The sequence below is a fragment of the Rhinoraja longicauda genome, chromosome 5 (genome assembly GCF_053455715.1).
Source record: "Rhinoraja longicauda isolate Sanriku21f chromosome 5, sRhiLon1.1, whole genome shotgun sequence".
Classification (NCBI taxonomy): domain Eukaryota; kingdom Metazoa; phylum Chordata; class Chondrichthyes; order Rajiformes; family Arhynchobatidae; genus Rhinoraja; species Rhinoraja longicauda.
In genome coordinates, this window is record NC_135957.1 from 28,612,321 (window position 1) to 28,639,573 (window position 27,253).

At 43.0% G+C, this 27,253-nt stretch overlaps 1 protein-coding gene across 15 annotated transcripts in view; it reads right to left on the reverse strand.

Annotated features, from left to right (window-relative positions):
• The window catches only part of LOC144593513 (myelin transcription factor 1-like protein), a 346,938-nt gene that overhangs the window by 76,022 nt on the left and 243,663 nt on the right, over window positions 1-27,253 (reverse strand). For 11 of the 15 annotated variants that reach the window (XM_078399197.1, XM_078399201.1, XM_078399195.1 and 8 more), the window contains 2 exons: window positions 21,175-21,276; window positions 4,473-4,723 (listed from right to left, as the gene is read on the reverse strand). In XM_078399197.1, coding sequence (XP_078255323.1) covers window positions 4,473-4,723; window positions 21,175-21,276 — 353 coding nt within the window. The remainder of the gene's footprint in view (window positions 1-4,472; window positions 4,724-21,174; window positions 21,277-27,253) is intronic. The other 4 variants (XM_078399206.1, XM_078399205.1, XM_078399199.1 and 1 more) reach the window with 1 other exon arrangement.

Below are 27,253 nucleotides of genomic sequence, written 5' to 3' on the forward strand. Positions count from 1 at the left end.
CATAAACTATTTGAAACTGTAGATAGGTTCCAATAGCCATTCTTAGTGGGCTGAAATATAAAGGGTAGGAGATTATGGTTCATTGACTGGAAGCACTGCCAGATACCACCTTGGGTACTGAAATCACTTGACCGCATGATGAGTTGGCCAGGTGTGCAGGCCAAATCTGCCCCGGTCATCTGCCAGGGATAATGGATGTGCATCTAAGTACTCAGAAACCCCATTCTTAATAATAATAATCATCTCATCTGTCATTCATTTTGGGTACTGCCAGTGCCTCTTACCCCCAAACCTCAATGTAACCATGGTCCATGCCAAGATGTAAGAGTTGAACCTCAGAAGTGTGTGACAAACCTTGATATCAGAATTAAAGGACGTTCTTTTAGGAAGGAGATGAGGAGAAATTTCTTTAGTCAGAGGGTGGTGAATCTGTCGAATTCTTTTCCACAGAAGGCTGTGGAGGCAAAGTCAGTGGATATTTTTAAGGCAGAGATAGATAGATTCTTGGTTGGAACAGGTGTCAGCGGTTATGGGGAGAAGGCAGGAGAATGGGGCTAGGAGGGAGAGATAGATAAGCCATGATTGAATGGCGGAATAGACTTGATGGGCCGAATGACCTAATTCTACTCCTATTCCTTATGGCCTTATGACAGAGTGTAGCAATGAAGTAGTCCTGATAATGTGGATAATAAAAATATTAGGGGAATTGCTCTCCAGATGTAGCACTAGGGAGAGTCGATGTGGCCCTTGCAGGTTAATCACCTCATCCCTCAAACATGATTGGAGAAGTTTTTCTGGACAGTGTGCTTAGACCAAACATCTTCAGCTGTTTCATCAACGACCTTCCCTGTATCATAATCTCCACTGGCAGTTGCACAATGCTCAGTTCCGCTCAGAACTCCTTAAATTATGTTTCTACACAGCAAGGTAAGTGCCTCTGCACATCCACAGGTAAGTGACAAGTAACATTCAGGCCACACAACTGCCAGATAATAACCGTCTCCACAAAAAATAATCTAACAGCGTCTCCTTTGTATTCAACAGCATTATCATTGTTGAGCTCCCGAGCATTAACATCCCGGTGGTCAACACGGCTGAGAAACGGAACTGGGTCTATGTATAAACTGTAGCTACAGGAACAGAGCACACACTGGGTATTCTTTAGCAAATGGTTCACTTGCTGGTACCTCAAAGCCTTTCTGCCATCTCCAGTACACAAGATTGAATGCGATAAAATATTTTCCAGTTGCCTGCAATATGCAGAAAGTTCAACACCATCCAGGATAAGACTGCTCGCTTGAGTGGTATCCCAACCACCGACCTAAACATTTATTTTTCATAATATTTTCAAACCACCGATGTTGTGTGTCTCATCCATGAAATGCACTGCAGTTACTTGTCAAGACTGTTACAGAGGTACTGCGGAGATCTGCAAGCTCTCTGCTATAGGCAAGGACAACAGACACATGGGAAACAGAGGAACATAGAAACATAGAAAATAGGTGCAGGAGTAAGCCATTGGGCCCTTCGAGCCTGCACCGCCATTCAATATGATCATGGCTGATCATCCAGCTCAGTAACCTGTACCTGCCTTCTCTCCATACCCCCTGATCCCTTTAGCAAAAAGGGCCACATCTAACTCCCTCTTAAATATAGCCAATGAACTGGCCTCAACTACCTTCTGTGGCAGAGAATTCCACAGACTCACCACTCTCTGTGTGAAGAAATGTTTTCTCATCTCGGTCCTAAAAGACTTCCCCCTTATCCTTAAGCTGTGACCCCTGGTTCTGGACTCCCCCAACATCGGGAACAATCTTTCCGCATCTAGCCTCTCCAACCCCTTAAGAATTTTATATGTTTCTATAAGATCCCCCCTCAAGCCTAGTCTATCCAGTCTTTCTTCATATGAAAGTCCCGCCATCCCAGGGATCAATCTGGTGAACCTTCTCTGTACTCCCTCTAAGGCAAGAACGTCTTTCCTCAGATTAGGAGACCAAAACTGCATTAGACCAAAACATCGCCATTAGAAATTTCTCTTTGAAATCGCACACCAACCTGACTAGGAAATACATTACTGTTCCTTCATCATCACTGGGACTAAATCCTGTAAGTTTATATTCAAATATATTACCTGCCAGACTGCAGCTTTTCAAGAAGGGACTAAATACCAGTTTCCAAAGGGCAATTGTGGATGACAATAAATGCTGGGCTTGTCATTCACACCCATGTGTGATATAAGAAAATCACAGCATATAGTTTTGAGGTACTTTGGCAAAAGGAATCGCAGGCAATGGAGAGAGAGAATGAAGTATCTTTGCTGCTAGAAGGATAGAGATTGAGAGAACATAAACTTAAAATTAAAGCCAGGGCGATGAGGAGGAAACTTGTGAAGCAAATTACCTGTAAATAGTAGGAATTGGGGATCCTCTGCACCAAAAGGCAGAAGGAGATTGGCTGAAAATGGTTGAATTACATTAGATAATGAATTAAGGAATATAATGCCCAGGTGGGTAAATAGATCAGCTATGATTGAACTGAATAGCAAATTGGTCTCAAGGAGCTTATGTGAGCTTTTAAAAAAAAATTACACTTTTTCTTTTTATTATCAAGGATTTCTCAATTGTCACTTTCACAGCACCTGAAAGTGAAGAAGAAGAAGAGGAAAACATATTTCTTAGAAAATGGGATTATAAGAAATAATTAGAAATGGAAAGGATAAATATATTGAAGTAAGTGCAGCATTATTAATATAGTGTTTTAGGCACAGAATAGTGGAGCACAGATAGATCAGCCTCTCTGGAAGTGCAGAATAAAAACTTGCTCAGATGCATTAACAAGGACTTTGCTAAAAAATTAGTTTGGTCAACTCAATCCTGTATCTAATAGGTATGACCCCGGTGTGCACAATAACTGTCTTAAAAAGCTTTGAGTAAGACACAGAAAGAAGAAAAAAAAGCTTGCTTAGGAACTGCAAGAGGAGTGCTTTTTGAAAACGAGAGCTCACGACATCTCAGAGAGTATAATGCTGACTCTAAGAGTCATATTGTGATTATAGCCAAGCCTATCAATCATGGGGCAGTGGCTACAATAATGAATTGTAGCAGCCAGTTAATTACTTACATTTCTCAGGTGCAAATCCAATTGGTGCATGAGGTATATTCTTGAGTACTAACACATTGATCTCAATGGGATAAAGAACTTGCTTCTGTTCCTATCTCCCATTCTTAGCTGTGCTTTAAAAATGTTTTGCCTTTGTCAAGAAATGTTTTACTACGGAGATGTTTGTAGATAAACATGGAGAGGATGTTTCCACGAGCTTCCAAGAGTGGGTGAGCCTCAGACCAGAGGCCACAGCCTCAGAATAAAAGGAAGTGTATTTAGAAAGGAAATGAGGAGGAATTTCTTTAGTCAGACGGTGGCGAATCTGTGGAATTCATTGCCACAGAAGGCTGTGGAGGCCAAGTCAATGGATATTTTTAAGGTGGAGATTGACAGATTCTTGATTAGTACGGGTGTCACAGGTTATGGGGAGAAGGCAGGAGAATGCGGTTGAGAGGGAGAGATAGATCAGCCATGATTGAATGGCAGAGTAGACTTGATGGGCTGAATGGCCTAATTCTGGGTCCTATAACTTATGAACTTATGAATATGAATTATTTTCCAAAGAGCTCCACTTCCACGTCTCTGAAAGGTTTTATGAAGCCTTAGGTTTGTACAGCATCTGGAGTCCCCAGAGTTGCTTTAAATTGAACATGACATCATATTCTAGTTACGTTCCATATTGTTCTAAGCTGTGAGGCAGGAGATAGATTAGTGGAGTCATGCTTGCTCTATACATGTAAAATGCAGTATTGAGAGTACAGGTGTGATGTTACTTTCCAAGTATTGCCACCCTTTACACCGGGGGGGGAGGGGATAATAGGTCTAAAAACTGGATTTTTCATTTGCTCTACTACCTAAAAGAGGATTGTGAGGAGTGAAGCAGAATGAATCTTAATCAAAAATTGTTCAATTAAAATCCTTGCAAAAGTCCAGGTTCATAGAACAAAGGATCAATTGCAATACTTCCCTGAAGCCAGACTCTTCAGTGAACCAACAGCACTTTATATGTTACACAATGTCATCGGGATTTTCTTTGGCTTTAGGTTTGTACACATGCATACACACAGCTGTGTGTACAAGGGGGGAGCCAAGGATTGCCAATTACACCAGAGAAGAACCCTGAAAAGGACACAAAATGTTGGAGTAAGTCGGTAGGTCAGGCAGCTTCTCTGTTGAAAAGGAACAGGTGACGTTTCGGGTTGAGACCCTTCTTCAGTCTGAAGAAGGATCTAGACCCAAAATGTCACCTCTTCCTTTTCTCCAGAGAAGCTGCCTGAACCACTGCGTTACTCCAGCATTTTGCATCTATCTTCAGTGTAGGCCAGCCTCTGCAGTTCCTCCCTACAAACCTTGAAAAGGACATCGCTTACCCTGGCGCAGAGATCCTGTGGCTTGGTCGAGAGGTTCTGTGGCATCTCTCGGCACCTGGTGGACAGGTTGAGTATGGCGGTGGCTGCCATGTGTGCTGCCTCCATGTCGTGTGTGTAGTCGAAGCTGCTCTTGCTCGAGGTGCTGCTGGCACTGCTGCCTCCGCCACAGCTGATGCTGCTGCTGCTGCTGCTGGGAGCATAGCTGCTTGTCGTGCTGCTGGCCGAACTGGAGTTCTTACAAAATCGCTTCGCTGCAACAACAAGCAATAAAGGGAACACATGACCACTAATTATTCCATTAACTAAATGTCAGCAACAAGATTTCACATCGTTTCTTTCTTAATATAAATTAGGCTATGAAAGCACAATTCTGAGATTCTACTGTAGCAATACATTACTTATTCATCTCCAAAATACTTTCTCCAGTGTCTCAAGGAGGGTTTCAACCATCGATTTTAAACAAAGACTTCCTGTAAACCAGTGAAGATCTGAAGATTTCAGATATTAAGTAATTGTTTCCAGGCATTATAATGAGGCACAATGGGATTAAAATAGAACATAGAACAGCACATCACATCAACAGGCCCTTTGACCCCCAAGGTCTGTGCCGAACATGATGCCAAGACCAACTCCTATCTGCCTGCACATAATCAATATCCCTTCATTCCCTGCATATATATGTGCTTATCCAAAAGTCTCTTAAATACCACTATCAAATCTGCCTTCTCCACCACCCCTGACAGTGTGTTCCAGGCACTCACCACTCTGTGTAAGAAGCTTGCCCGACATATCTGCTTTAAACTTTGCCGCTCTCACCTTAAAACTATGCCCTCTGATACTCCATACTTCCACCCTGGGGAAAAGGTCCTGACTGTCTACCCTAAATATGCCTCCCATAATTTTACATACAGTAAACCCTCATTATAACGGTCCATAGGAGGAGGAATAGTGTCTGTTATTGCCGAATAAGGTTTTCTCATTGCATGTAGTTGAAACAAAGAACTGCAGATGATGGTAAATACACAAAAGCACACAAAGTACAGGAGTTACTCAGTGGGGTCAGGTAGCATCTCTGTAGAACATAGATAGGTGACGTATGGACCCTTCTTCAGGCTGATTTAGGCTGCTGAGTTACTCCAGCACCTTCTGTCTTTTCGTCTGAAAAACTAGGCACCAACGCAGCTGGTCTGCACTAGCAAGCTCTTCTTCACCAACTAGCGCACAGTCACGCGGCTGTTGTTGGGGTTCACGTTGTAACCCATGGCCTTCAGCTCTTTCTTCAGGCCACTGCCAACGACAAGGCAGTGTTTGTGAATCTGTGGAATTCTCTGCCTCAGAAGGCAGTGGAGGCCAACTCTCTGAATGCATTCAAGAGAGAGCTAGATAGAGCTCTTCAGGATGGTGGACTCAGGGGGTATGGGGAGAAGACAGGAACGGAGTAGTGATTGAGAACGATCAGCCATGATCACATTGAATGGCGGTGCTGGCTCGAAGGGCTGAATGGCCTCCTCCTGCACCTATTGTCTATTGTTTGGTCACTGTGGGGCTCCCTCCCCCCTCACCAGCCGCAGCTTCTCCCTGTCAGCTGTCGCTTTGTCTGCTCCCCCCTCCACTGATGCCACCTCCTCCTTCTCCTCCGCAGCCGCTAATACCTTCCAAGGGGGACAAGGAGGAGGAGGCGGTGGTGGAGGGGGAGGGGGTGGGAAGAGGCCAAGTGGACAGAGCGATGGGAGAAGGCGGAGGTGGCAACGGTGGAGTAGGGAAAGCGACGGTCGACAGAACTGGCAGCTGGTGAGAGTGGAGGGAGCCCCATGGTGACTGAGTGCGGTCTGTTGGTGGTGGCTGTGTAGGAATCCGAGGCTGTGCGAGCCAGGGGTGGCATGGGGAGCTCCATCCGGGATGACCAAAATCTGTTATATAGGGCAGGAAAAAAACTGCCGATGCTGGTTTAAATCAAAGATAGACACACGTCACCCATTCCTTCTCTCCAGAGATGCTGCCTGACCCGCTGAGTTACTCAAGCATTTTGTGTCCACCTTCTGTTGTATAGGGGTCCATTAAAACAAGGGTTTACTTTATTCTACATTGTCGGCCATCCAGCCCATGCCGACAAATCCCACTTCAGCTTCCATCTCCAGCCCTCAGCAGGCAAAGCTCCTTCCTCTTCTGGTGAGGCACCTGTCTTAAATTACTCCTGATTCCAAAAGCCAGATTGCCAGCCGCAGTTTGGTCAGACTGCACAGCAAGATGTTGTGAGACCTGATTTCAGACAAGCCTGGAGTCACAAGTGCATGCATTGACACAGCAATCAGAAATGGCCCCACAAAAGTAAAACAGTGGACACCTGAGCACGTGTTGTACCTCTTGAAAAATTATTTCGATATTATACTTGAAAAATCAAAGTAAGTAATTTGAAAGGCCTGAAGGGAGGAGGAAATATGAAGCTTGTTAACTGATTAGATTTCATTCTACAGTTATTACCCGAGGAAATGAAATCTGTCTTCAGTTAGGTAACTTGTTCAGTCTCATAAAAATACATGTAAGCTCATACAGAAGTTAACAATTCAAATCATAATTTCTCATGCGGTCCTAAAAACATGAACCAAATTTTAACATACGTGTCATTTTCCAGCAAGTAACATGCACTTTTGTTATTGGAATTATCGGAATATAGGACACCACGAGCAGGAGTTATCAAGCCACAGAGGCATTGAAGAGCACGGAAACATGTCATTCAGCCCAATTCATCCATGCTAACCAAGTTAGCAAACTAAGCCAGTCCCATTTGTCTTTCCTGTCCAATATACCCTCCAAATCTTTCCTCTCCTTGTACCTATCCAAACGTCTTTTAAATGTCGCAATTGTACATGCTTCTCCCACTTCCTCTTGTAGCTCGTTCCATATACGCACCACTTTCTGTGTGAAAGAATTGTCCCTCAGGCCCCTTCTAAACCTTCCCCTTCTCACCATAAAACTATGCTTCCCAGTTTTATACTCCCATACCCTGTGGAAAAGATTGCGGTTATCCACCTCATTTATGCCCCTCATCACTTTATAAACCTCCATAAGGTCACCACTCGACCTCCTGCGCTCCAAGGAAAAAAGACCTTGCCGATCCAGCCTCTCCTTATGACTCAAACTCTCCAGACTCGATAGCATCCTCATAAGTCTATTTTGGACCCTTTGCAGTTTATTGACAATCATTAGGAAGAGAAGTGTTGAGGCAGAATGAGAAAGGATGGGGCAGTAAGAGAGGGGGAGGAGGGGGGGTGGGGGGGGTGGGGGAGGGGGGGGGGATGGGAAGGAATGAGGCAGGAAGAGAGAGGATGGGGCAGAAGGGACAGGGCCAGTAGGAATGGGATGATGCAACAGGAGAAGGGATAACAGGGAACGGAAGAGAAAGGCAAGTAAAGGAAAAAGACTGGGAGAGGATGAGAAGATGGGGCAGGATGAGAAGGAATCAGATGAGAAGGGAGACAGTGCAGGAGAAAGGGGAAGGAGGTGCAGGGAAACTTTAGTAATCCAATTTCCGTATTGCAAAGCCACATCATCACCGCACACATCAGGAAAAGCGAGTTTAAATCTTTGTGTACATTTTTTTAAATTTTTACTTAAATTCTGCAAGATTAAATTGTATTCCTTATCTCAAACTTTTGGATAGTGATTTATGAATCCCTGTACCCATTCCCTCTTTCCATTTAATTTCAAAAATAAACCTTATTCAAAATAAAAAATATATACAAAACAAAATCGTGCAAAAACTCTCAATAAATTCTTCGCGTTTATACATTCAATATTGGTAGTGTCGTACTCAACAATGTTAGCACATATCTTTACACAAAATTCCCTGTCACTCATGTGGTTCCCTGGGGTGATATCCCTTCCCTTGTTAGAGGGGCATTTGCACCATACTCAGCCCCTCAGTATCCAGCCCTAGACTGTGGTCCTGCCCCACAGAACTTTTGTGTTGACTGCACCAGGCTTCAGTGCATCCCGCAGCACTTACTTAGCCCTTACTCCTGGAATCTGGACTGGGCCAGCTTTACAACTCACTCTGCTGGAAAACCAGCAAGTATAAGGCAGACCAAAGAGCGTCTTTCACTGAATGATGTTATCTTCCAACAGCACTTGATGTCCTTCTCCAAATGAATCCCGGTAACAGCCCGTAAGTCAGAAAAATCCTTGGTTACACAGCTGCTCTCAATGAACCATGATGAGGACCCTCGCATCATCCTCCAGACCCTCTCAGCAAAACCACATTCTGCAAACAGTTTGGCAAACTACCTCTTCAGACTGTGTGTTTCATAGTCTAACCACTCATTGTGTGAAAAACCTCCCTGTAGGAACCCCCTCCAAACTTTCTACCACGCACTTTATAGACAATAGACAATAGGTGCAGGAGTAGGCCATTCGGCCCTTCGAGCCAGCACCGCCATTCAATGTGATCATGGCTGATCATTCTCAATCAGTACCCCGTTCCTGCCTTCTACCCATACCCCCTGACTCCGCTATCCTTAAGAGCTCTATCTAGCCCTATCTTGAATGCGTTCAGAGAATATACTTGTGCATTCTTTGGAAAACAAATTATTGCGATTTATTACTTTCATAATTTTGTATCCCTCTCTCAGGTCACCCCTCAGCCTCTTCCTCTCAAAGGAAAACAAACCCATTCCATCTCCTTAAACCGAAAAGCTCTCTTCCGATTGAGCCGATCTCCTCTGCACCTTCTCCAGCATAATCACATCCATTCCATTGTGTGGCAACCAGAACTGCACACGGTATTCCAGCTGTAGTCTAACTTTCATAAAGTTATACTACGACATCCCTGCTCTTATATTCCATGCCATGGCTGGTGAAAGCAAGCACCCCATCATGTACCTTCTATGACTTCTGATGACTTCAAACAGAAACATCGTGGAGCAGGTGGAAGAGTAGGAAAGGGTCATAGAATCATAGACAGACAGTCACAGTCACGCATGGGAAGTATCCCAGCGAGCCATGAAAAGAATGAAGGGGATGCGGCGGGGGGGGGGGGGGGGGGGGGGGGGGGGGGTGAGGGGTAGATGGGTTGGGCTGCTGCCATGTGTAGTTGCAGGCGGAAGATAGGGAGGGAAGATAGGACCGTCCGGTAAACCTTTGTAACTTTGTCGGCGCCAGCAACGTGGCAATACTTGTGTACTGCCTACGTAAGGTCTGCTATATGGTTTCCCCAGGTTGCATGCAAAACAAAGCATTACACTGTACCTAGGTACATGTGACAGTAAAATACCATTGAACCGTTGAGTAAAGAAACAGGCCCTTGAGTCCACTGAGTCCACTCTGACCACCAAACATTCATTTTTTAAATAATGCTGTCCTGACCCATTTAATTCTCCTTCAACTCTCTCGATTCTACCTCTCACCTCACCAGAGCCAATCTCCATTTTGGTATGTGGGATGAAACAAGAAGATGGGAAGCATAAGGGTAGAAGTGAAGTGGAATGAAAAAAGTGGAAAAAGACAGGTAGAGGATGGGGTAGGAAGATAAGGAGGTAAGAAATGATGGAAACAGATGGAATGAGAGAAGGAGAGAAGGTGAGGCGGGAACGAATGAAAAAGGTTGAAAGGGAAAGATAGGAGTAGGAAAAGCGTAGGGGAGAATGAGAATGGAAGAAAATGGGGCAAAAGAGATCAGTCAAGAAAAGAGGGATGGTGCGGAAAAAAGGGATAGGATGAGAAATAAAGAATCAGAATGGAAGAGATATGGAGGGTAATGATTGAAAGGGTGACAACAGAGCACACATGTCATGTTGATGCTGAGCTAGATAGAAGTTATCTGTTCTACAATTATGTGAAAGCAAGGAACCTCCAGTCTGGAAAAGATGGGCTGGAGAAAGCATCTGCCAGTGATGATATGTTTAAAAACCCCTTAGGTGATGTGGCTGATTATTTTAATGTCTGCACTGTGGGGATAAACGCTAAAGTCACTGTGAGTGGCAAAGAGGCAGAATTGATGAAGATTGATTAGAGATGTTCCACTCTTAACTATTTTGATAATAAAGGGAGATGCAACTTACAGCAAACTGTGTGCTTTTTTTAATGAAAAGTTTATTCCAATGCAATAGATGTTGTGACTTGTGATGTGGCTTGTAGCTCAATTCACTGAGTTTAAAGGAGATGAAATCATTATGTTATCTAAAGAGTAGCGAACGGAAAGAATCTGTGCCATTTAATGTGATAAGTGCAATGACAGAATTTCTGTTTGGCTCTTGGGAAATGCTCCAATAAAGGACAGTGTGAAAATAAAACACATTCTACACTAGAGCAAGTGAGAAGTGAGTATAGTAAACTGAGGTGAGAAGCAACTTTTCACCCAGAGTTGTAAATTTGTGGAATTCTCTGCCACAGAAGGGAGGCCAATTCACTGGATGAATTTAAAAGAGAGTTACATAGAGCTCTAGGGACTAGTGGAATCAAGGGATATGGGGAGAAGGCAGGCATGGGTTACTAATTGTAGATGATCAGCCATGATCATAACGAATGGTGGTACTGGCTCGATGGGCCAAATGGCCTCCTCCTGCACCTATTTTCTATGTTTCTATAAGTCAAAACTTATTTGAAAGATTATTTTTTCATGCTGAGCACAGATGCATCAGATAAACCCTTTTATAAAGTAGACATTACAATTAATTTTGTTGTACACAGACCTATCAATTTTATTTTTGTATTTAGAATTTTATATATGGGTGGCACAAGGGCGCATTGGTAAAGTTGCTGCCTTACAGTGCCAGAGACCTGGGTTCGATCCTGACCATGGGTGCTGTCTGTACAGAGTTTGTAAATTCTCCCTGTGACAACATGGGTTTTCTCTGGGTGCTCTGGTTTCCTCCTACATTCCAAAGACGTGCAGCTTTGTAAGTTAATTGGCTTCTATAAATTGTCCCTTCTGTGTAGGACACAAAAAAAATGGGGTAACAGGACTAGTGCAAGGTTGATCAATGATCGGCATGGACTTGGTGGGCCGAAGGGCCTGTTTCCACGCTGCATCTCTAAACTAGAAAGGGCATTACTTTTCCGTTTTTAACAGCACAACTACAGAATGCAACTTATAAATTATAAGATGCATTGATACTCGTCTTCATGTGGTTGTGTTCATATCCGCATTGGCTGAACTTGTGTCAATATGTCTTGCTCGTAGCCTTGCCATCATCTTCAGGCTGCCTTTGGAATCCCAGTTGCCTGCCTTGCGGATCACATTGTGATCCAGGGTGGAATATTCCATAAGGAAGCTGGTTGCTAGTTCATTTGTAAGACCAGGAGCAGTACAATGGATGGCAGAGGTTGCCCCAGCACATGTGCTTGCGCATCTGCGCGCATACAATGGTCTTGACCACCAAGGAGCCTCGACCCCACCCACAGCTCACCCGCTGTTCAGGCTGTGGTTTAAATCAAGTGACTGGGAATGTACTTGACATTCACAAATATTCCAAATCTCATGTGACTTATTAAAGAATAAACATAACATGAAAATGTTTAGTTTAGTTTATTGTCACGTGCAATAAAGCTTTTGTTGCGTGCTAACCAGTCAGCGGAAAGACAATACATGATTAGTCGAGCCATCCACATAAACATATATGCACACACACTTAAAAAAGATTTAAACTACTTAACCAAACAAAAGGGTCTTCTTACCTTTCAAGCATGGCCAATTTCTCCCATTCATTTTAATGGGTCCAATGCACTTGAACCAGGTTAACTGGACGGATCCATTGCATGGATTTTGCACCAGAGAGCTAGGAATCTATGGATCTTGATGCTGCCCCCTTGGACTCCATGAGGAGTCCACCATTCAGGCAGGTATCCTGCAACTAGCTCTCTGCTGGGCAGAAAGCTGCTCTGCAACTGTTGCTCAGAATTAATCCAGCTGCAGACATATCTGCAGGCACATCTCAGAAAAAGGTTGGCTCTGGAGAGCTGAAGCCACAAATTATGGCAAGTCGTGTACAGTTAGACGGCTGCAGTGTTTGCGATTCCCTGCATCCTGATAACTGCATCCTAGTAATGCACCTCTTCCTTGCGCCCTACAATGCCGTGTAACGCTCTGAGGCAGAGTTTCTAATTTAATCTACTGCCAGCAGAAGTCTCCTTTTTTTTGTTATGTAAGCCATTGTGCAAAATGTCAGAAAAGCATGGTTTACAATGCTTCAAGCAGCCACTTCATGGGCAATTTGATCTACTTAGCGCACAGTTCTACGTGCAGCCTATTCAGAACAGAGGGATGAAAATGAGAACCGGTGAAGGTACATGCTCATTGACATTCCCAACTAGGCAGCAAGATTGAAACACTGAGTCACAGAAGGAGGCAGCTCTCACTTTGATCGGCAAATTCTTTCAAAAAAGAGTTGAGCAAACTATCATTTATTCCTAGAGGTGGCAATATACTCAAGTCCATTTCTATTTTCTGCTGTTATTCAGAATTGTCATCTTTAAGATCGATTTTTGTTTCTTGCTCGTATCGATTTATTCTTTTACCATTTTTATAAAAGTCAAATGGAAAGACATAACTCTGCTCATTTTGACAAAAGAAAAGCATGTTCCACAATGGAAATTGTTCCAAGATTATTTTCTTCTTCCAGAAACAAATATTTTAAAGAAAGCTGTTCTGTTTCATGTAAGTTTAGAGTCCTTGAAGTGAAAGAGGCTGAGAGGTGACATGATAGAGGTATATTAAGTTATGAGAGGCGTAGATAGAGTAGATATCCAGTGTCCATTTCCCAAGACGAGGGTGTGCAAAACTGGTTTAAGGGAGGTCTATGAGGTAAATCTTTCATACAAAGTGTAGTTGCTATCTGGATTGAGCTGCTAGAGTAGCTAATGGAGGCAGGAATGGTGACATTTAAAAGGCATCTTGACAGGAACTTGAATGAGCAGACCAAAGAGGGATATGGAATTAGGGCTGACAAACAAAACTAGCATAGGTATGGTTGTCAGAATAAATGTAATGGGCTGAAAAACCTGTTTTATGCGATACCTCCATGACTCTATTTCACTTAATTGACACTGCTTGAATGCTCTGAATCTGCCTCACAATGAATTGTCCATCCAATCCTCACAATGTTCCGGGGCCTACAAATCTGTCCAAAAGAGCAAACTTTAACTACAACCATTCCTCTTCCCTTTTGTCTTCTTTTAATACTTGACTGTTTCTCACATACTCAACACAGCCATTCACCACTCATCTTGGACTTCGAGCCACAATGGGTAGGAGAGCCTTTCTGGAGATGCACCCTTATCCTGTCAAGTGTCAGTACTGAACTTAGCAGCACCAATACTATCAAAGGGACAGTGAGGTTCGAGAATCTGCACCTGGTGATTCACTGAGCACAATTCAGTAGGCCCAAGTGCAGGTCGATTTGATGGATCAGAAACCAGCTTTTAGTTTAGAGATACAGTGCGGGAGCAGGCCCTTCTGCCCTACTGAGTGCATGCCAACCAACGATCCCCAGACACACTAGGGACAATTTACAATCTTTACCAAAGCCAATTAACCTGCAAACCTGTACATCTTTGGCGTGAAGGAGGAAACTGCAGCACTCGGAGGAAACCCACACCGTCAGAGGGAGAATGTACAAACTCCGTACAGGCAGCAGCCATAGTCAGGATCGAACCTGGGTCTCTGGTGCTGTAAAGCATCAACTCTACCACTGCGCCACCGTGCTGCCTCCTGTAATTAGGAGGAAGGCTGGGAATTGAGCTCAGAGCCCCGTCCCTTTGTCAGACCTAGCCAGCTAAGGTAACAAGGGCAGCAGTTCTTTCACTGGAGAACAGCAGATAATGTTTAGTATCTGAAACACGACTGCAAAGTAAAAGTCAACTGGAGTAAGTTGTCTCATAGTCTTTTCAACCTGAAGGTAATTGGAAGTGAACTTTGCTACTTTCTCTACCACACTCCTTCCTTCTCCAGTCAGATCACTCTCCTCTTAATAGACACATGCATGAAAAAAAAATTGCCAAATGATGGAGTTGAAGGAGAATTTGTCAAACTACTGTCATTTGCATGACACAATATGCAATCAATACCATGGCATTAATTGTGCTTATAATTGTCTTCCTCCACTTTCTACACATTGTTGTTAATACTTTTGTTGCAGCTGCCTTGACTAAAATTCAAGTAAGGCAATTTGCTGCCTTGTCCTCATCTCTTCCGTGTATGTGTAAGCAGGTAACAGAATTACCTAGAATCATTGATAGAAAATTGCAAATCAAGAGATGGATAATCCTAGTCACATTTATAATTGTCAGCGAGGTTCCACGCTCTGGAGTCACAGAGAGTTTGTGTTTTTTTCCCCTGTGTACAGTGAATTCTGCGATGGTCAGCATTTAACCCATTGTCTCGAGACCTGAACAAGCAGTCTACCGAGAAGAGGCAAGCTGCATTTATATTAATTGCGTAGAATTTTAATAGACTAAGCAAAACAGAAATTTGATTAACCTTAAGTCTCTTAACAGCAGAAGATCAGGAGCAGACTTCATCTCACGCCAATAGATGAAAGTGGATGCACTTTCTGAATTTTAAAATTCCTGAAGCGGAAATAATGGAGATGATATGGAGACCTATCATGCATATCATTTATATGAACCAACTGCGCACAGAACAGTCATTAGAAGCTATCACTGTCTCTGTTCCCTTTTCATTCACTTATGATTGACAATATTCCACAAAGTTTAAATCTTAAATGAATTACGATTGAGGAATTGAGAAATTGAGAAAGAAAAAGGCTGCCTCAATGGCTGACACTGTGACTAAATGATAATATGTCTTGGACGTCTCTCAGCTATTCAAGGGACTTTATTTGATCAACTAAGGTCTTAATATTTAAAAACTGATCAAAAGACCAGGCAGTTAGTCCAGATTTGTTAAACAGCAATGATAATTTTATGATTTGCTGGAAGCAATGTGCATTGCCATAATGCAGAAACAAAGAACTGCAGATGCTGGTCAATACACAAAAGGCCACAAAGTGTTTAAGGAATTCAGCAGGTCAGGCAGCATCTCTGCAGAACATGGAAAGGTGACGTTTCAGGTCGAGACCTTTCTTTAGACTGATTGTAGGGGACGAGATGAAAGCTGTAAAAGGGGAGTGGCAGGACAAAGTGTGGCAAGTAATAGGTCGACACTGCCGAGGGGGATTTTTTGACAGGCATGTGGTTGGAACAAAGGCCAGATATGTGAACAATAGGTGTGAGACAGGTTTGAAGGGTTGTGGATTGTGAAGCTTCCCCCCTCCAGCTACTTTCCTCCCCCCCTCCTGCTACTTTCCTCCCCCTGACTTCACACCTATCCGTGTTCTCTGGAATGAAAGAGATGCTGCCTGACTTGCTGAGTTACTCCAGCACTTTGTGTCCTGTTGTGCGTCATTATCATAACCATTTTACTTTGGATTGCTGATCAGTTCAACCTGTGATCCTTTGATGATCACCAAGGATAGAGCTATTCATCTATTTATTCACAAAAAGCTGGAGTAACTCAGCAAGTCAGGCAGCATCTCTCCCGAGATGCTGCCTGACCTGCTGAGTTACTCCAGCTTTTTGTGAATAAATCGATTTGTACCAGCATCTGCAGTTATTTTCTTATATAGAGCTATTCATCTGACAGAAGATTAATCTGCTCCCCCCCCTGCAAATCCTGCCAGATCTGCTGAGTATTTGCAGCAGATTCAGTTTATTTTTCAGTCATTAGGGTTGTTGCACGCCGCACGGAAATGTTTTCAAATGAAATTATTTAAAAGCAAAAGAAAAGGATTATCAAGAAAATAGTGGAGCAAGTATTTTTATTCAATTGGGGTTCCCTATTATCAGAGAGCTGAGATTACTGTGCACAGTACTACTGGCCATCTCAGGGCGGCACGGTAGCGCAGCGGTAGAGTTGCTGCTTTACAGCGAATGCAGCGCCGGAGACTCAGGTCCGATCCTGATTACAGGTGCTGCACTGTAAGGAGTTTGTACGTTCTCCCCGTGACCTGCGTGGGTTTTCTCCGAGATCTTCGGTTTCCTCCCACACTCCAAAGACGTACAGGTATGTAGGTTAATTGGCTGGGTAAATGTAAATGTAAAAATTGTCCCTAGTGGGTGTAGGATAGTGTTAATGTACGGGGATCACTGGGCGGCACAGACTTGGAGGGCCGAAAAGGCCTGTTTCCGGCTGTATATATATGATATGATGATATGAAACAATAGTCATAAAATCTGCACGTTTAACGGTTTCAAAAGCAAAACTACATGGAACCTCATCAGATGTTGTTTATTTAAAAAATAATAATGAGATTTTATTATTATAAAATAATAAAATAATAAAATAATAAGGAGCTGTGCAGGTCAGCAGTGGTTAAGTTGGTTTGTGAGACAGGCTGAGGGGGCTGACTGACTTGCTCTTGCGTCTCTTGTGTTGCCATGTGCTTATTATTAGTAGCTATCTCTGTAGCTGTAACACTATATTCTGCACTGTTTATTTTCTCTTTTGCACTACTGTTACATTCATGTATGCAACAGTATACATTGCACTCATGAATGGTAGGATCTGCCTGGAAAGCAAGCAAAACGAAGTTTTTCACTCTCTTTCTCAATACACAAAGCAATAATAAATCAACACCAATACCAATTATTCACGAGCAATTCACATGAAAAATGTCAGAGTCAAATTTTTTCCACCATTGCTTTTATAATTTACAGATTTTTAAAACAAAACTTACCCTCCATTAATCATTACTCATCTAGCTAATGTTATTATTTCAATTTTGATTGAAAAGCAAAGAGAAACTGCAGATGCTGGAAATCCGAAAACAAACCCACTCAGTCAGGCAGTATCTGTGGGAAGAGAAATAGGGTTAACAGTTCAGGCCAAAGGTTCTGTTGAAGTATCTTCGATCTGAAATGCCAACTCTGTGTTTCTTTCTACAGATGCCGTGTAATCTTTCAACCTTGATATTTCCTTATTTTAGTGAGCTTCTGTTCATCATCTCTGCTTCTAAAAAAAAATCTGTATGCAAGCAGTTGGGAACCTTGTCTGAGATAAAACAAAACCTCTACTTTTTCATTGAAATCACTTTTGATTCACTTGACAAATAGTTTGAAGGATTAGACATCGAAGGCAGAAACTGGAATCAATAACATATCTGCATTTCATGCATTTATTTGATTAGTCTCCTGAATGCCCTGGATTTCCAATAGACGAGCATTGGGGTCAAATTATTCTATTAGAAATAAAATTTTCAGCAATAACAGGATGGGTAGCGAAAACGATTTCTCTTGGCTTCGCAGGGCAGACAGATGATTAATTTTCATATCCTTTGTTCTGACATTGGCTGGAAGTGAAGCCCTCTGGAAACTGTCAAAATAATGTGCCTAAAACTCAATGACCAACAACACAGTCATCAGTTTGATTTAATTTAAGGCTCTTGATATAATCTCATCCAATACCACCATCATTAAAACCAGAATTTCTCAAAAGGTAATCCAAAAATGCTGTAGCTATGTTTCCTTAAATTAGCTTCCTGCCTTTCTCTTTGGTAGTACATGCAAATGTTAGTTGGCTGCTTACAGTTTATCATGTAAGTGGAATAGGTGTTACTTTGCTTTATTTTTTTAATATCAGCAGAGTATGTTCTTCATGAAAGGCAAATGGAATACACTTACAAACGTTTCTAAATGTGACGATTGTTACATGATTGTAATTTTCCAAAGCATTTCCTGACTGGAGTTATTGAACATGAATCTATTCTTCCAGAGTATATAACGTACACGGCTCCCTTGATGGGAGGTAGAAGCCAAAAAATAATCTCAGAAGAGAGTAGAAGTATCTCTCATGGAAAGTAAAAAGAAAGCAATAAGAGGAGGTTATAACAGAGGTGCGAGAGCAAGAATGGAGATGATTTATTTCAGCTCTTGGACTTCATTATTGGTATAAATGCTTGAATGTGCAAGACCAGAAAACTGAAGTCATTTGTTACTTCACACTGGAAGGGGAATAGGGAGCCTTGAGCTGAGAAATCCTTTTCTTGACTTGAAAATACAATGGCTATCAAATGTCTGAGCAGCAACTGGGTCCTGGGTGCAATGAAGGAGGTTGGGGAATTAGTAGGTGAAGGTTAGTCTGATTAGTATTGGCTGGTGGATGGTGGAACCCTTTGATCGATAGGTTTATGGAATGGATAGCTAGGTCTTGGTTCAGTTAATCAGTGGGGTAGCAGGTTTCCATTGATTCTTGGATGGGTGGATATTACATTGGCTGAGGGCAATAAGCTTGCTTGGTAGTGAAAACAATACTGCTGTGGGTGGTGGGTTGAAGGCTCATAGCAGGCCTAGTAAAGGTTTGAAGATTAACCATCTGTCTGGGTATCCTTCAAGCTGCAGGGAAGCAAGCCTCAAAGAACCTTTGAAAGCCGATGGATTTTTAAAAGAAGTTTCAATTACACACTTAATCATCTGATAATCCCCATAGATTTGCTTTGTAAATTATTACATATAACACATGTCTCCTCAAATTGTTAAAACAGAAGAACACTCAAAAGAAACAGTTAAAAGGCAAAACAAAATCATGAGAGCCACTGTGGAGTGTGCAAAATAAGCAAAGTTAAAGCTTTCTGCCCAAGTAGCAAACTCATGTTCATGCTTGGGTGTCCAGGTCTCAGATGGTAGCACTGACGCCTTTTCCACTCGTATACTTCCAGGGCAAACAAATATGATTGATTGATTTTAGCACAGAGGAAAATAACATTTTACTTTGATTCTTTACACCATAATGGTCATAAGGGAAATCTGCATTGGCAGACTGACACCAGTAAATGGTGAATCTTTTCTGCACCCTTTCCAGCTTAACAACATCTTTCCTACAATAGAATGAACAAAACTGAGCACAGTGCTCTAAATGTGGCCTCACCAATGTTCACGTTAGAGGAGAATTAGGCCATTCGGCCCATCAAGTCTACTCCACCATTCAATCATGGATGATCTCTGCCTCCAAATTCCATTTTCCTGCCTTCTCCCCATAACCTTTGACACCCGTTCTAATCAAGAATTAGTCTATCTCTGCTTTAAAAATATCCACTGATTTGGCCTCCAAGGCCCTCTGTGGCAATGAGTTCCACAGATTAACTACCCTCTGACTAAAGAAGTTCCTCCTCACCTCCTTTCTAAAAGAGCACTCTTTAATTCTGAGACAATGGCCTTTGGTCCTAGACTCTCCCACCAGTGGAAACATCCTTTCCACATCCACTCTATCTATGCCTTGCATTATTCTGTAAGTTTCAATGAGGTTCCCCCTCAACCTTCTAAACTCCAGCGAGTAGAGGCCCAGTGCTGTCAAACGCTCATCATATGCTCACCCACTCATTCCTGGAATCATTCTTGTAAACCTCCTCTGCACCCTCTCCTGAGCCAGCACATCCTTCCTCAGATATGGGGCCCAAATTGGCTCACAGTAAATGTCTTGTACAACTGTAACATAGCCTCCCAACTTATATGTGTAGGAAAGAACTGCAGATGCTGGATTAAAATCGAAGGTAGACACAAAATGCTGGAGTAACTCAGCGGGTCAGGCAGCATCTCTGGGGAGAAGGATTGGGTGATGTTTCGGGTTGAGAAGCAGGGTCTTGACCCGAAACGTCACCCATTCCTTCTCTCCAGAGATGCTGCCTGACCCGCTGAGTAACTCCAGCATATTGTGCCTACCTCCCAACTTCTATACTTAATATTCTGACTGATGAAGCTCAATGTGCCGAAAGCCTTCTTGACTGCTCTATCTACTTGTGTCTACCACTTTCAAGGAACTGTATACCTGCACTCCTAGATCCCTCTGCTCTACAACATCCCCCTTTCACCCAGAAACCTACCATTCACTGTGCAGGTCCTGCCCTGGTTTGACTTGCCAAAATGCAGCAGCTCACACTTCTCTGTATTAAATTCCATCAACCATTCCTCAGCCCATCTGCCCAACCAATGAAGATCTTGCCGCAATTTTTGACAACCATCTTCGCTATCAACAATACCATCGACTTTAGCGTCAACTGCAAACTTACTGATCATGCCTTGTGTGTTCTCATCCAGATCTTTGATATTAGATGACAAACAGCAAAGGGCTCAACACCAAACCCGGAGGCACACCACTGGTCACAAGCCTCCAGTCTGAAAAACAACCTTCCACCGTCACCCTCTGCTTCCTTCCATGAAGCCAATTTCTCATCCAGTCAGCCAGCTCTCCTTGGATCCCATGCAATCTAACCTATCAGAGCAACCTACCATGCGGAACCTTGTTGAATGCCTTGCCGAAATACCTACAAACAACATCTACAGCTCTGCCCTAATCAACCTTTTTGGCCACATCTTCAAAAAGCTCAATTTGTGGGACACGAACTTATATGTAGAAAACCAGGCTGACAACCCGAATCAGCTCCTGTCCATCAAGATGCATGTATATCTTATCTCTCAGAATACTCTCCAATAACTTACCAACCGCAATGTTAGATAGACTCACTGGCCTGTAGGACCCTGGCTTTTCCTTGCAGCCCTTCTTAAATAGAGGCACAAGATTTGTCATCCTCCAGTCTTCCAGCACCTCACCCATATTTAATGTTGACTCATAAAACTCAGCCAGGGCACCTGCAATTTCCTCTCTAGCTGCCCACAGTGTCCTCGGATATATCCGGTCAGGCCCAGAAGATTTGTCTACCTTCATACGCGTTAGGACCTTCAGCTCCTCCTCGACTGCAATACCGACTGCCCTCAAGATACTTCCATTGATTGCCCCAAGTTCCCCGGTCCTCATGTCTTGCTGCATGGTAAAAACAGAGGAGAAACACTCATTAAGGACCTTTCCCATTTCCGGTGACTACACATAAAGTTGACTGCTTTTATTCTTGAGGGGCCCACATTTCACTCCACTTCGGTGAGGCCACCAGCATAATCAAGGATGAGTCTCCCTCTCCCATCAGGCAAGAGGTACAGAAGTGTGAAAAGGCACACGTCCAGATTCAGGGTACAGTTTCTTCCCAGCTGTTATCAGGCAACTGAACTATCCTATCACCAACTAGAGAATGGTCCTGAGCTACCATCTACCTCATTGGAGGCATTTGGACTGTCTTTAATCAGACTTTACTGGACTTTATTTTGCATTAAACGTTATTCCCTTTATCCTGTATCTGTACACTGTGGACGGCTTGATTGTAATCATGTATAGTGTTTTCTAGATGTCAACTTATTTACATCGGCAAAACCAAGCGCAGGCTCGGCGATCGCTTCGCTGAACACCTGCACTCGGTCCGCATTAACCAAACTGATCTCCCGGTGGCCGAGCACTTCAACTCCCCCTCCCATTCCCAGTCTGACCTTTCTGTCATGGGCCTCCTCTAGTGCCATAGTGAGGCCCACCGGAAATTGAAGGAACAGCACCTCATATTTTGCCTGGGCAGTTTGCAGCCCAGTGGTATGAACATCGACTTCTCGAACTTTAGATAATTCCTCTGTCCCACCCTTCCCCTCCTCCTTCCCAGATCTCCCTCTATCTTCCTGTCTCCACCTATATCCTTCCTTTGTCCCGCCCCCCTGACATCAGTCTGAAGAAGGGTCTCGACCCGAAACGTCACCCATTCCTTCTCTCCCGAGATTCTGCCTGACCTGCTGAGTTACTCCAGCATTTTGTGGATAAATAGTGTTTACACTGACTGGATAGCACGTAAGAAGCTTTTCACTGTACCTTGAAAAATACAGTACTTTTCACTGTACCATGTAATATCTCATTATTACATGTGATAATAAACTAATCTAAACACTCTTTGGTTACCCTTTTTCCCTTAATGAATTGATGAAATCTCTTAGGATTATCTTTAATATTATCTGCCAGAGCTATTTCCTGTCTCTTTTTTGCCCTCCTGATATCCTTTTTTAGCTTGCTCCTCAGTTCCCATCTGATTAAACGGTGCCAGAACAACAACCTTGCTCTAAACATCAGTAAAACCAATGAGCTGATGTTGACTTTAGAAAAAGAAGGCAGAGGATCCACAAACCTGTCTTCATCGACAAGTTGGTGGTGGAAAGAGTCAACAACTACAAAGTTCTTGGGAGTGCATATCTCTAAAGATCTGTCCTGGACCCAGAAGATTGATGCAATCATAAAAATAGCCCATCAATGCCTCTACTTCCTTAGAAGATTAAGAAGATTCAGTAGGTCGACAAACTTCTACAGGTGTACGGTAGAAAACATATTGACTGGTTACATCACGGCCTGGTTCAGCAACTCGAATGCGCAGAGATGAAGGAGAATTTTTAAAACGGCGGATACTGCCCAGTTCATCACGGGTATTGATCTCCATTCGAAGGGATCTATAGGAGAACCTGCCTCAGAAAGGCTGACAGCATCATCAAGGATCCACACCACCTTGGTCACACTCTCATTTCACTCCTGCCATTGGCACTGAATATAAAGGAGCCTGAAAATCATGATATCCAGGTTTAGAAACAGCTTCTTCCCAACAACCATCAGGCTATCGAACACTCTGAACTCCAACTTTGAATTCAAATTCTCTTGGTTACAGTAGGGGTTTGGGGCTTTGTTTTTGTTTTGCGCTATTTTGTTTTTAAAAATGTATTTAATATTTTTTGGTTGTTTTTTTGTTATCAAGTGAGTACTGAGTTTGCAAGCTTGTTGTGCTGCTGTGTGTAAGAATTTTATTGTTCTGTTTCAATACATAATCAATTAAACACACTCTTAACTCTTGCTAACTTAAAGAAGCTCTCTTTGGTTTCTTCTCAGCACATTATTGCCACTATTTTCCTACTTTATTGGGGACAGTGAGATAGAAATGCCTTTTGCTTGCATTCTCTTAATATTCAGTAAAGTAGCTTCCCTACATTGTTTAGGCAGGAACTGCAGATGCTGGTTTACATCGAAGAGAGACACCAAATGCTGGAGTAACTCAACGGAACATTTCGAACCCAAAATGTCACCCATTGCTTCTCTCCAGAGAAGCTGCCTGTCCCGTTGAGTTACTCCGGCATTTTGTGTCTATCTTCCCCACATTGTTCCCTACTTTTGAAACTCAGTCAATGGAATTAATGGATATTAATTCTGGAAGCAAAATAGAATGGACAGCTGTCCCTGATCAGTCTAGCACGATACCAAGGACAAATTTCCACCGTTGCGCCTTGTGGCTTGCTGTATTGATTGTTCAGTTTATTTCACTTCACTGTCAACCTTCTTTTAGAGTCCTGTTCAATAGCTCCATACACTCCTCCGCTGTGTATATCTACTCCCTTTGTTTAGCTTGCCCATGTTCTCCTTTTCTGCCCGCTTGATATTTGGGCTTTGAACCAAAGAGGAGGACCACATTTTCCCCTCCTCCTCCCTTTGTGCTTTCAAAGGTCCTGTCCTGCACTTTTTGTAAAGAAAGATGACTGCTAAACCATTAAAAAAATTGTCTGGCACTTCAGACCTCTTTTCAGAATGCGCAGATTTAATTGCATTGCTGCAAAATCCAGAAGTGGTAGAGGTAATCTGTTTCATTAATCTATTTTTGTACATGTCTTGCTCAGATGGTAGGGCTATCCTTGGCAGTAACGGACAAAATAACTCTCAATTACTGTCTCCACATGTCTGTGACCTCTTTCTCTGTTCTTGTATATTCCCTCTAAATCTGCTTTGGTATCCACCAATATTTCTTTCTTTGTCTGGGTGTATCGCAGATTTCTTATCCACGATATTGAATTCCTTCTGAATAGAAGCACTAAGCCTGCTGGCTTATTACTTGCATTTATTCATATGTTCATTATTCATATACCCCCAGTCTAGCTGTGGTGTCATTGTGACAATAGCTATATGATTTTGCAGCTTGTACTTTTTTCTTTCCTTTTTTAACGAGCAGTTCAATGAGCCATTCTTAATGATTTCTAGCTCATTACTCTGTTCATGACACGCGTTAATTGACGTCAAGACTCCAGCACTTCGAGGGCTATTGCTTGCTAACCCAGGGAACAGCTGGAAGTGGAATCAATCAACCATACGTCAACAAAACAGAGATAGGGTTCTCTGGGTCCTCACCTTTCAAACCACTAGCCATCACAACAGAGATATCGTCTTTTGCCATTCCTGCCACCTGCAATGGGAACCCGCCACCACCCACATTTTCCCCTCCTCCCCCCTTTGCACTTTCAACAAGGGCCATGTGCATCCACTCTATTATCCTTGTCACCTGCATCGGTGCTCTTGATGTGGTCTCCTCTATTGAGACCGAGTGTAGACTGTGTGTTTATTTTGTGGAGCATCCACACTCTGTTTGCAACAGCCATCTTGATCTTCTGGTTGATGTGACTTAAAATCTCCTTCCCATTCTCAGCTTACCCTTCCTATCCCCTTCCCCATCTGCCCACCATCTCTCCCGTATCTGGTTCCACGTTTTACCATCCAGCTTGTCTTTACCCTCCCTCTACCGTCCTCCCTTCTAGCTCCATCTGTCCCTCCCTCAATTGTTTTCCTCATCTTTTTTGAACTTCACTTATTAGCCTCTGCCTTAAACTCCTCCCCCTCCACCTCCCCTTCCCCTGCCCCTGCCCCTCCTGGTTACATCAGCCCAGCCTGTCTTGCAGTGTATTGTTCCCAAGCAGCACGTTGGGCAAACCTCAGAGCCTGCCAGCTCCGACAGTACCACAGAGCAGCAGCAGATGGAGCAGGTTTCTCCTTCCACTCTTATCAAGTCCACATCACAAGATTAGAAATTGTTCAGCTAGAGCTGAATACACTTCTCGGCATCTGCATACAATTGCGTCTTGCGCATCTTGTGCGTGGTGGTGGAAAGATTGGTGGAAACAGGGCCGCGACGAGAACGCTCTTTCCTTGACCCCCTCCTTCTACTGAAATACAGGGAGATGGCTCACAAAGCCTATATGCATCAATGGAGTCCCTCGCCCCTCCGAACAAAACACTACTCTCTGCAATTTGGGGCCGGGTTGCTGTTTATCAGGAACATGCAAATGCCATTCAAGAACAGAAAGCTGTCACTTGACACCCCCACCCAGCCTGTTGATGGTGGGGCCCTGACAATGGGAATACCACTGAAGATCAATGGTAGGGGGGAGTTGCTGGTCACTTTCTTGCTGAAGGTGGATATTGTCTGGCATTTTTAAGGCGCAACTGGTACTTGTCACTCATATCTGATAATTGGATGTGAAGGGAACTATGCATTTAGCCATTTAGATACTTGGTCCTGAGAGGGCACAATGGCAATGTGAAGCTAAAAATGTGTTTTTCTCATAATATCAGTGTCATTCCTTCCACCATTGGACCCTAAGAAAAACTTTTGACTGTGCCTCAATGCCCATTATCCCAAAATGTTTCTAAATGATACAATGCAGTCTTCACCCAGATCATTGAGATTTTGCATTCTCTTGCTCTTCCATCATGGTCATCTGCAGTCTTTGGCACCATAGTCAGTTGCTCTGGGTTACGAGTGGAAGTAATAATGAGATTTGTTATATTTCAATGGGATGTTCAGCCATCTTTGGTGTTTTCTTCTTTGGAGCATCATTGTCCAACGGTACAGCCATAGGTAAGCACCATGAACTGCCCTGAACCTAAAGGTGTTCGAGGGTGTCCACTACTTGCCGTCTGACTTTGTGAACTGATGGTCAGCAATTTTCAGATCTTTGCATTATGCAGCACTGTCATTTTCCTAGCGCACCAACGGGCAGCAATACTGGTTTGCCAAGGTGAAGGGTTGGCATAAAACCACGAGTTCCATTCCGATAAGAACTGCCACAGGAAATCAATTCTGCATAATCTTTCCATCTCTGTCCTCAATGGCCATTATTTTTAGACAGTAACCCTTGATTCTAGGCCCCTCAACGTCAACTGCAGAGTTACCTAGTCAAGCCCGTAAGGATATTGTACTTGAGGTAGAGAAACTTTTCTAAAGTAAGGAAGTGATTTCTGTAACTTAGCCACTGTTCCAACACCACTGAAAAAGTAGTCTGTCCTTTAGTGGAACCTGCATAATTGTAATTGGTCAGCTTGTAACCAACTAGTTGGGTTTTTTTGTGGCATTTTTATGGGTAGCAGAAGCAAATATATGAGAGGTCTATTGCAACTGTAATTTAGAGTCCAAATCTCGTTATGAGAGAGTTTGCATGGGTCTTTGACTCTCAGGCAATGCATGAGGTTGGTTGGGACAAATGGCCAATTTCTTCCATATTTCCATGCTGTTTCAGAACATGAGACAGTCCTAGAGACCACGTTTGACTGAACTTCAGCTCCTTGAATACTAATTCCAGCTGGTTTGGAGGGAACAGTCAGAAGCTAGAGAACGAGGAGAAACTTCTTATCCCCATAATCTAACTGGGTTGGCTACGTGGTAAACAAAAACAGGCAGCTATACAGACTACTTAACAATAATGGAATCATGCAATGCGCACCAAGGCAAATTCCTTGTATGTACACATGACTAATAAAATGTATTTTTTTTTAAATGTATTCAAATTCCCAAGAAACCTGGTACAGACCATGGGAAACATATTTCTCATAGTCACACTCAGGATATATATTCAAAGAATAATAGTCTTTACAATTCATGAGGAGCTCTGGGTTTAGAAATAGAGGCTAAGACACAACATCAGTTCAGTTTTTCAATTCAGTTGAGTTTATTGTCATGTCTACCGAACTACAGTGGAAAGCTGTTGTTGCGTGCTAACCAGTCAGCAGAAAGACAATACATGATTACAATCGATCCGTTGACAGTATATAGATACATGATAAGGGAATATCA